The sequence below is a fragment of the Takifugu flavidus genome, chromosome 11, assembly GCF_003711565.1.
Source record: "Takifugu flavidus isolate HTHZ2018 chromosome 11, ASM371156v2, whole genome shotgun sequence".
In the NCBI taxonomy this organism is placed as follows: Eukaryota; Metazoa; Chordata; class Actinopteri; order Tetraodontiformes; family Tetraodontidae; genus Takifugu; species Takifugu flavidus.
The window spans coordinates 3,500,674-3,511,832 of record NC_079530.1 but is presented as its reverse complement, the minus strand read 5'-3'; the positions used below and the strand labels follow the sequence as shown (position 1 = coordinate 3,511,832).

The 11,159-nt window shown below is 42.1% G+C and overlaps 1 protein-coding gene across 1 annotated transcript in view; it reads right to left on the bottom strand.

Annotated features, from left to right (window-relative positions):
• Positions 1–247: 247 nt before the first annotated feature.
• wdr11 (WD repeat domain 11) overlaps positions 248–11,159 on the bottom strand; it is a 40,725-nt gene continuing 29,813 nt past the window's right edge. The window contains 9 exon segments of the mRNA XM_057047658.1: positions 248–1,872; positions 3,336–3,415; positions 3,607–3,752; positions 3,862–3,959; positions 4,228–4,393; positions 4,751–4,846; positions 7,478–7,667; positions 10,164–10,229; positions 10,851–10,913. Of these exon segments, the coding sequence (XP_056903638.1) occupies positions 1,670–1,872; positions 3,336–3,415; positions 3,607–3,752; positions 3,862–3,959; positions 4,228–4,393; positions 4,751–4,846; positions 7,478–7,667; positions 10,164–10,229; positions 10,851–10,913 (1,108 nt within the window). The 3' untranslated portion in view covers positions 248–1,669.

Sequence of the window (11,159 nt, the reverse complement as noted above, 5' to 3'; positions counted from 1 at the left end):
AAAATCTTACTGATAGTCACGCTTTACAAATTTATTTGCATATTATACATTTGACAATCCTAAAAATAGTACTGTGATTGTGATAGTACTGGGATTTGTAAAAATTATTTTAAAACTTTTAAAATAAAGTTTTAAAATAAACTTATTTAAAACTTTTCTTATGAAGCAATTTACTGTAAAAAAAATCCTCAATGTTTTAATTATTAAAGTAAAGTGAAATTATATACACAATTAATACATCAGGCAATGAGGCTGTATTAATTTTATTGCCACATATATGTACATAACCTTTTCTTCTTGGAATATTTATATAGCGCAATGCATTCAGATCACAGTGTAAACAATAAACAGAGAATGAAAGAGGAAAAACTACAAACATTACTTTGCCTCTAATGATGAAGAGGTGGAACAGAAAATTATGCTTCCATAATATACACAGCAACATTATCTTTCATCAGTTTTCATGATAGTTTGTGAACTGGATCTACAGCACATGGAGTCCCATTTAATAGGCCTGGGCTGCTATAGTGACACTGCTTTGGGATCCACTGTACTGTAAAATATTGATGTGTTCATAAAACAGAAGCATGGTGCTTTGTGAATGCAGTTTCACACCACAAAAGTAACACCCAGGAACCAAATTCTGCACTGCCTCACACACAGTGTGCGATTCTGTTAATTGGGACGTAAGATGGTGGCAAATACAGCGACATACTGAAGCAAATCAACAGTTTCCCATAGTGCATGTCAGGCTGTGTGACTGTGACAGGAAGCAGCGTAGATGCAGCACAGCAGGAGCATACACACACACTCACAGGCGCACACACACACTCACACAAAAACACACACAGAGACGAGATAATATTATACAAACGGCAAAGACCGACAACATTCAGGTCATAAAAAAATGTTAAAAAGAAAATCCAAACTACATCAGTGGAATGCATGAAGGAAGCAGCAGTGAGAATTTGGCTACAGCAGCTCATTAAATGACATGTGAGGTGACAGCGGTCGGATTAATCTCCCAGCTGTATAGGAGATAATATTCTAATAAGAGCCGAAAAAGAGCAGGGTCCTTAGATGGTTCCTACTTCACATAAGGGGAGTAAAGAAGCAGAGTGGTCAACCAACGCAACAGCGCCCCCCGGGGTGAAAGGAACCCGATCTTTTTTTGCTCGATGAAGAGTGCAAAAACACATTTTGGAATTCTGTAATGTAATAATAAAAAAAAAAATAATGCTGATAATAAAAACGAGGAGGAAGCTTCTGTGTGGGCAACTTTTCAACTGAAATAAAAAAGATCATTTTAAATTAATTCTCGAGATTTAATCTCTGGTGGAAAACCTATTTAATCTGTAGAGCTACAGCAATGCGTCACTGTTACGCATACAGACATGAGAAATAAAATTCAATTGAGTTAATTAATTAAGCAACAAAACATTAACATATCATTACCTCACTTATGGGGGCAAACAATGTTTCTAGGCTTGGTACAGGCATGCATACACACAGACATAAAAAACTCTGAAATTTTACACAAATAATCTTTAGTGATGGACTATCGGGTTCACAATAACTGATACAGACTGAATTTGCATAACCTCAATGAAATCCAATTAAACAAACACGTTGCACTTTTCACTACATGCCAGCTCCAGGGTCATTGAGATCACTCTGTGCTCTCCTGGACAAACTCTACTTGCTCTTTGCCAAAAATGGTTTCTGGGCTACCGCCTTCTCCCTGGAACAGCTCTTCCATCAGCTGTTCCCCAGCAGTGCCGGCCCGTGATGCCCACAGGGCAGCGCCCTCCCTCAGGCCCAGTGAGCGGAGCAGCCGTGCGTAGTCCAGAAATGCAGCCTCAATGAGTTTATGTGCAAACATTGGTCAAGGAAAGAATTCAACATTCAGAGTGGTTAGCAGGATGGCAGAGCTAAAATCTGCATAGAAATCCTGCAAAACATTTGAATTAAATAAAAATTCAAATAAAAGATGTTCATTTGGGAAAGTGCATTGTTTGCTCTTGGAAATGAAAAGGATAAAAACAGTAATTTTACAATGGTTAAAATGTTTCAGAGTGAAGGTTACCGAGACTTAGTCTTGTAATAACCAGAGTGTAATATTGACTTTTTTGACTGTTGAGGAACATTTAAAAGCAGCAGGACGCACTTGAGTTCACATCAATGTACCGTATTTTCACGACCATAAGGCACACTGTATTAAAACGCGCAGTCTCAGTTATGGGTGCTATTTCTGTATTTAAAACATACATAAGGCGCACCGAATTTTTATGGGGAATGCTAAAACATACAGTAAAAAATGACAACGGAAGTAAAACAGTGAGTTTCGACACATTTATTGAACAAAATATTAATTCTTCCGCCACAAAACCATCAAAGCTTTCATCTTCTGGATCTGAATTATACAGCTGCTCTATTTCAATGTCCAACATCCCGAATTCCTCTTCTTCATCATCTGAATCAGACTCGCCGACCGGTTCCGCTTCAGCGTTGATGCGTTACAATAGCGTTACAATACATGAAGATGGTATCATAGCCCATGCGTCTACAATCCACCCGCATAGTCTTTGTGAAGGAGTGTTCGCCTTCCATCATCCAGCGCTCTGTCCGTTTCCGTGGCAGCCGAGAACCACGGTGAACGACGACTTCTCGTTCCCCGTTATGCAAATCACCACCGTGCCGGTCCCTTTTTCTCCACTTTGTGGGTCAAAGGGATGTTAAAAGTCAGAGGGATCTCATCCATGTTGGTGATGTGGCTGGGTGCGGTTTTCTTGTCGCGGCAGTAGGTGCGGAAGATGGCCACCCTGTCCTGGTAATCCACGGGCAGCCGCTACGCAACAGTTGTCCTTGCGCGTATGGAGAGATGCCACATCCTCATAAAGCGAAAACACTAAGATTGCTCGATTGCCATTTTCAGCTGCATATTCGATGGCCTCCAGTTTAAAGTAAGCCTCATACGTGTCTCGCTTGACCGGCGCCATTTTAGGGGATCCTTACACGTAGGTGTGCCGCTAATCGATTGGCGGAGGGTTTACCGTAGTGCACCTACCAAAGGCACACAGGAGATTCTGGAACTCAGTCCACACACAAGGCGCACCATATTATAAGGCGCACCGTCGATTTTTGAGAAAATCTCAGTGTTTTAGGTGCGCCTTATTGTCGTGAAAATATGGTATATTGAACTTTAGAAGTTAGAAGTTCTTCGCATAGAAGTTCTTTTGTGTCGCAGTTTTAAAAAACACAGCAGAGCTGGTAGTGGCCCTAACTCTAAATAGAAAAGCTGTCAGTGTGCAGTAATGGATTTTGAAAAAGGATATTTGAAGTGTCATTTGCCTCCATCAACCCATACTTGAGACAGGCTTCGATGAAGAGGGCGGTGCGATCGAATTGCCTCATACTGTTCCAAAGACAGCCATGGGAAGAGATCAACAGAGGTGAATGGTATCTGCACTAGACCCAGTCTATCCCCGTCACACTGATGCCCCTTTAACTCTGTACAAGACTACCAGTTTGATGACGTCTGTACCATATGACTCCTGCAGCAGCCTGTCAGTGAAGGACAACGAAAGTAGAACTCTATGTTCTTACCTGTGGAGCATCTCTCCTACTTTATAAAAGCAACCCAGAGAAAGCAGGACAAGGATGGCTTTGGACTTCTGGTTGACCTGTTGGGAGCACAGATGTTCTGCCCAGCGCTTCAAAACATCTGAGCTCTCAGCCGGGCTCAACCGCACCTAGAAACAAACACACATGACATGTAGGCCAATTAAATTACTCAAATATACCCTAATTGTTACAAAATAATGTCATCCCAAGTTATATAAATTCTGAATCCTGAGCTACCTTAGCCAGCCAGGCGGCACGGTTCCACTCCCCATAGGTCTGCAAGTAGCGACAAGCATCGGCTGCCTTATCAATCAAACACAACAGCTGCACTCCCTCTGACAGATGGTGAAAGACAGAATTTGTACATGTCTGACACAGAGAAAACCCAGCCCATCACTCAACAATGTTGCTAGGTCTTATCTAAAAAATGAATTGGAAATAATGATGTTGAAATACAGAAGCAATTAGAGTTCATTCATAGGGATTTGTTAAGCTTTTTCAGAAACTTCTATTGCAGTAACCCTCCCTCCTGTCTGCTGCCAGAATAATCAATAATCAGTAAAGAAGAAGGTCACTAACAGCTGTCAGCCACACAGATGCTACCTGCTAGCTTGCCATTGGCAATCATGTTGGTTGCCACAAGTTTGATTGTGGACTGTGAGGGTCCTGATGAAGTGATGGTGGTGACAAGACAAGCCTTGAGTGAATCACAATAGTAGCTGGGGTTGTCTGCACTCGTCTCCAACAGCAACTGCACTGCCCGGTCAGTCTGTGGGAGAGTGGGAGACAACCCTGAGATGAGTTCGTAATGATGGATGCAGCAGAGGCAGAAGGTGAAGAACACAAAATAATCAGATGAAATTATGTTTATTATCGCTCTTTTCATCTGCTGGAGGGAGGCTCAGCACCTCCAGCAAACAAGTCGCTGATTGCAGCCTGTAGAGGGAGAGTGCTGACATGAGGAAGAGGTCACATCGATCTCTGCAGGCTGAGGCCAGAGGCAGCAATTATTGTTAAAAAAACACATTTACTAACATGACAGCATTTGTGTGTATGTATCAATGCATGCCTGATACTGTCAGTGTAAAAAAAAGTCTTTTGGTCCCTGTTATTGTGGAATACTCACCTGGCCCAGCAAGAGGAGCTGGTCTGCGCACTTCTTAGTGTGCTCATAGCTGGAGCGCTTTGCCTCCTGCAGGTGAACTCGATCCAGCTGGAATTTCTGATGGGCAAAACCAGAACTTTCACAAGGTTTTTCTTTCTTTGTACCCACAAACATTTTTCTGTTGTGTATGTGTGTGAGAGATATAAACTGATGGGTACGTTGAGATCATAAGCGGATGATACAAGATGAGAAAAGAAGATATGGAAAACAATTTTGGAAAGACAGTCATGAGCTGGAGAGAGTAATTAAAATATTCAGGAGCGCCTCCCGTACTACCTTTCATCACTGGCTGCTTTTCCCCACATTAATTCATTACAAGCTCCCTAGTAAGACATCTGTGAGTGTGCAAAACAAAAACAGCAATTCATTTTTAAAAAATACTAAAAAGGGAAAATAGTGATTACATCAGTGTGGGAGAAACTCAGTTTCTCCAGATACTCGGTGCACACAGTTGCATATTTAAGTTCAAGCTCTACCTTTGCTTCTTATTCTTTATTCTGCTGAATCCTTGGTCATACTGGCATTAATCCTTGCAGAGATGCCAGTGACTTTAGCAAGTATAAGCTCTGTGATATTATTAATTGCAGTCGAATTTACGCTGCTCAAGCTGTTTTAGGACGTCTGTGTAGATTCTCAATCATCCAGGTCATTGTATCCAAGGTAGTTTTCTCTGTCAACTGGACTGGGTTTCTTCTCTTGAAAACGTTTCGCCTTCTATCCAGAAGGCTTCTTCAGTTCTGAAATCGCTAGGGAGAGAGTTTGAAAATATATAGCCCCTGTGGACCATTTGCATGCTAATGATCTGGGTGGTCACCTGAGAGTCATTAGCAGGGTCGTTGGTCGGGTCGTTCACCTAGTTTCTGTTGAGGTGTCTCCCCTTTGTCTGCTGGATCACATGGTGGTGAGTCACTGGGTCTCCTGGAATGGTGTGAATGTTTGTTTTGCTCTTGGAAGGAGTGGAGGACTGCATTGTATGTGGGTGATAGGAAGTGCCTCAGGCCACCACCTCTGTTTAAGGATGGTTTTTCCAATTTGACATGGATAGCTTCCTTGACCCCCCTTTCAAACCAGCGGTCTTCTCTGGCCAGTATCCTTACTTGGCTGTCCTCGAAGGAGTGCCCACTCTCCTTTAGGTGTAAGTGGACTGCTGAATCTTGACCTGAAGAAGTGGCGCGTCTGTGTTGTGCCATTCTTCTGTGGAGAGGTTGTTTGGTTTCCCCAATGTACAGTTCCTTGCATTTCTCCTGACACTGTACAGCATAAACAACATTACTTTGTTTGGGTCTTGGTGTCTTGTCCTTTGGGTGTACTAACCTCTGTCTGAGAGTGTTGCTGGGTTTGAAATGAACCGGTATGTCGTGTTTCTGGAGGATCCTCCTAAACTTCTCCGAGACTCCGGACAGGTAGGGGATGGAAACGCTGCGGCGTTTGTTTCTCTCCTCCTCTCCTTTGCTGGGGTCTCGCTTTCTTGAGGTTTTGGTGAAGGCCCAGTCTGGGTAGCCACATGTTTCGAGAGCTGTCTTAATGTGGTCCTGTTCCTTCTTTCTGCCTTGGGATGTGGTGGGTATTTCTCTGGCCCGGTGTTGAAGAGTTCTGATCACTCCCAACTTGTGTTCCAGTGGGTGATGAGAGTCAAACTGAAGGTACTGGTCGGTATGTGTAGGTTTTCTGTTTTAGGACACTAAGCAAATGTGGCTGCAGACCGTGAGTTCGCCTTTGAACATCTTTTACTTGTGATGACTGCACGACTCCTCATTAACTGAGAGCAGAACATCCTCACAAACAAAACATTGCCTCATGCATGATACACATAAGAATCCTCTGAAGAAAAGCATCAGTAAACACAAATAAACAGCTATACAGGCTAAATGTGCCCACAGGATAAAATGCACAATCCATTTAGCATCAGAGGAGGCTTCTTTGTTTTAACAAAAGGGTTTGACTTCTCTGCCCAGAATTAACCATTTTTGGAAGGAAATTTTCTCAGATTCTTATTACATCACACTGTTACTATATTGTTATTATTATTAGTAGTAGCACAGACATTTATTTTTATAGCTGTCCACAAAAAACAAAGTAGTGACAAAAAAATATATAAATATTGATGATCTGATATTTCTAAAGCCTTGGTATCAAAAATAGTTCCAAGTTAACATATGGTATATACAGTAAAATAAAGATGTTTTTGGGTCAATGTTTAATTAAATGCACTCTGATAAATAGAAAGCTAAATTGTTACTTAAATTGTTTTTTATTTTTACTTTGATATATGAGCATTTTCTTTCCTAAATTTTTAGCTGGATAGCTTTTTGTCAATAATTGCAGGCTTTTATAGGCCATGCAAGGCCATGCTCATCAGGGCCGCGTTCGGTTCTATTATCATTGAAATGCACTGGTACAAGTATTGATGCACACAAAGAGAGTATAGCTCTTTTAACTGAGCTCTTTTTACTGTGGCTGCAGGCTGCAAAAGGAAATGTTGAGGAGATGAACAGCAGCAAGGGAGAGAAATGAGAGAAGTGACTTCAGAGATTGAAACTTCTGCAGTGTGAGACAGTGAGAGATAACTGAGGAATGATCCACTGTTGCCGGTGACTGAATGTACTGTACCAGCACAGGGATAAGGGGAAAACCTGGGTTTTAAGCATTTTATTCCTTTTCTGGAGTCCAAACAAAGTGGAAACTGACCTGGAAGTAAGAGCTCTCACACAGGACATCATGGCAGATATCCAGATGGTTGTGGGGCGATGATTGGGTTCCTTCACACTGGACCTGTCCATCTACGGTTGCCACACTTAGCTGACGGGTGTGGGCGAACGACTGAAGGTAGTGGGATGCAACCGTCCAGAAATGAAGGTCTGAATCATCTCCAAACAGCCTGCAGTTGACCACAACAACTGATCAGCTGGTTCAAACTGGCAGATGCTCCTTCTCGAGATTAAGTCCATGAATCCCATCGTCATCACGCAGAGCTTCTCACTACCGAACAGTCATTTCTCTGTCTTCCAGCCCACGCTTGGCTTATTCACAAATCTTCCCCTCCACCCCCCCCCCACCACCACCACCACCCCCCATCCATTTAATTGCACAGCTGTTGCTATATTACCTTACCACATTATCAGCAGCATGAAAAGTTGGACCTGAGGTAATCTGTGAGAGGACAGTAATCACCTCGTAAAAACTATCCTTGGGACTTCCCAGGTAAATCACAGCTGTAATAAGAATGCAGAAACGAGGGAGTAGGACACATACTGCTTTTCCTCAAGGACTGGCCGTTTGTCATCTGACACTGTTGCTTGGAGGAAATGAGAAGCAGAGTGGAAACGAGATCAGGGCTGTTGACAGTAACTCTCATGGTGGACATGATGGTTGTGGGCAGTGACAAAAAATTAAACCCTCCAATGATACATAAAAAATGGATTATGGCTGACTCACTGACCTCTGGATTTAAGATTAGACTTAATGCCTTCCTCTTTGAGAAAGTTATTTTGTCTTTTTTTGACCGTTATATCCCATTTTGGGGGTTTGGTATATTGCCCAAGAGTACCACGGCAATGCTCTGAAGCCTTCCTTCACCTTTCTCACCTTCCTTCTGCGCCAGGGCATGAACATAGCACCCTTTGATCTCAGCCCAGTCCCCTACAGACAGGCCTATAGTCAGTACTTCTGTAGTTACAGCCATTATTCTAGTCACACTTATTATCATATTTAGAACATCTAATTTTTTTGGATGCGATCTAAGCTATGCTGTCATGGTACAAAAACACTTTCCTCTCCTCTCAGTAATTACTGTGTGAGCCTGGACCTGCTCAAGGTTTCACTCTGTTAAGGGAGCTTTTCTTGCATTGGTGCTAATTGGGATGGGGGGGTCAGGCATTGGGTTTCTATAAAGTGCCTCAAAACAATTTTTATTACAACAGAGGATGTATAAATAGAGATTAATTGAATTTAAATAAAAATAAAGTATCCAGTATATAATGGAAAAACATGACTTTTGGGACCACTGATGTGACACAATGCCAATGCGAAAAGTGTAACTATCCAATTAATGGGCCAGATTCACGAAGCGTTCTTACGAACAAATTTGTTCTTAAGTCCCACTTACGAACAGTTGACGAAGATTGTGGCATTCACCAATTTCTTCTTATCCTGGATTTATTCGTAGGTAAGAACAAATCCTACGAACACTCAGGAGTACGGAGTACAGGAGTATGGTTGTGTTTTCTTCTCTTGTGCAGTTCAATAAAATTCAATATTACAATGATAATTCTGTCATATTTATTTATTTATTTGTTTATTTCCTATTTTTGGTGATTTACGGAGAATTTTAAAATTACGTAAATGTGCCAATGACTTAACATTAATCAACCAAATTGGAAACCATGCCAAAACTGTCTTTTTATTTGATTTTATCTTGATTTATTTTATTAGGGGATCGAGGATATGCCCTGGTTGTTGACACCACTGACCAACCCTCAGACTCCACAGGAGTTTTATTCAATCAGATGCATGCGCGCAGTCGCTCCACCATTGAACGCACCATCGGCATGTTAATGGGGCGCTGGATGTGTTTGGACACAGAGCCACAACCTCGTGAGGATGTGCGTCCTGACGCAATGATGGGGCCAGACTGCAGGCACGCGGTTCACGTTCGAGCACGATTAATTGCCCGTTTGTGAATAAAATGCATTATTGTCACAATCCGAGCACAGCTTTTACACGTTTTTTTTTTTTTTTTACATTCTTCTTTTTTTACATTCTCGTTGATTTCTTTAAGCGTGTTGGCTATAGTCATCAGGGTTGAGGCAATTTTATCAAGCGTGTTAGCCATCCTTTCTTGATTGTTCAACACGGCGTCAGAAATCAGGCGTGGAGAGGCAAGCTTTGGGCATTTTGCTGCTTTTTGCTCCGTCTACAGGGTCCTGCTGCAGTTCCTTTTATGGGCATTAGTGGGCGGTGACTTATGCTAATCGTATGTTAATTAGACTCACCTGGCACGCGCTTTCAACTTACGAACAGATGGCATTCATCAATCTAAGAACACAGCTGCGAACAATTCTGGGGCTTACAAACGCGTTGATGAATCCGACGTAGGGTTTTCTTAAAAAACGTCTTAAGGACAACTTAAGAAAGAATCTAAGAAGATTCGTAAGAACATATTGGTGAATCGGGCCCAATGTCTTTAGTGAGAGTAGCCTTTTGCCAAAGATATATTAGCTTATTATTTAATGCTCTACAGCTCTACAACACACAAACTCTGTGAAAAGCACTGTGTTAACAAAATGATCTTGCTATAGAGCGCCTGAGCTGTCATCAACACAACAGTTAGTGTAAACAATGAAGAGCAGCAAATCTGCCCAGAGATGAAGCTCACCGTGACACCAGGAGGCAGCGTTGAAGCAAGCTAAGCTCAGGGTCCTGCAGCACACTCTTCATGTCACTGGGGAAACCAATCAGAGAAAGACAATTAGCTATTATTCTCACACACAGCTCCCAGAGTAGCTGAGAGGAGGGAGATTTCTCTGATCCACCCACTAACAGACTCTCCAGTTTACTGTGCGCAAATCTAAATTTCTGAAATGGAGAAAAAGCATGTTTGTTGTTTTCTAAAAGCTCCCACATACTCCATGAGAACAAAGAGATTTGGGGGGTTCTTGCATCTTGTTCGCCACACATCCAGTAATCCCAGAACTATTGTGTGATCGGTTTAGTTATTTGACATGAGCATGGTTAATGCAGAAAAGAGGGAAGATGCAAAGATTGTACAGCAGGCCTGGCCAACCCGCGGCTCCCGAGCCGCATGCGGCTCTTTGCCTGGTTTCATGCGGCTCTAACGTTCATATCGAAGTTTGGGTTTGTGTTTTTTTAATGTGCGTGTTCGCTTGGCTTGAGTTCAATACGGTACTTTCGCCAAAGGCGCATGCGGCTCTTAGGCTCTGACTGGTTGGCCACCCCTGTTGTACAGCAATAGACAGTTTTAAATAAAACAGCAGACCAAGGAGGAAAAAAATTACAAAATTTAATGTGTAGTCCTAAAGAACAGAAGAATGAAAGAACTCACTTGGACAGAGAGTTCAGCTGCTCCTGGATAAGACCTTTTATCTCCTCTTTTTCATTGTAGTCTCTGAAAGAGACAAATCAAAATCAGTCAAATGGTACTGCTCCCTCATATAAAACTTGACCAATTAGGATCTAGAAGTTACAAAGTCCTCTGTGGTGTGAGAGTGAAATATGGTTGAGTTGAGTTGAGTCCAGAGAGCACCACTGAGCAGTGTTAGTATTAGTAAGACTTATGAAAAGGCAGCTGTGTGATTAATAAAAAAGGACCAGCTTTTCACACACTGAATGTACCACAGGAGTAATTAGGACT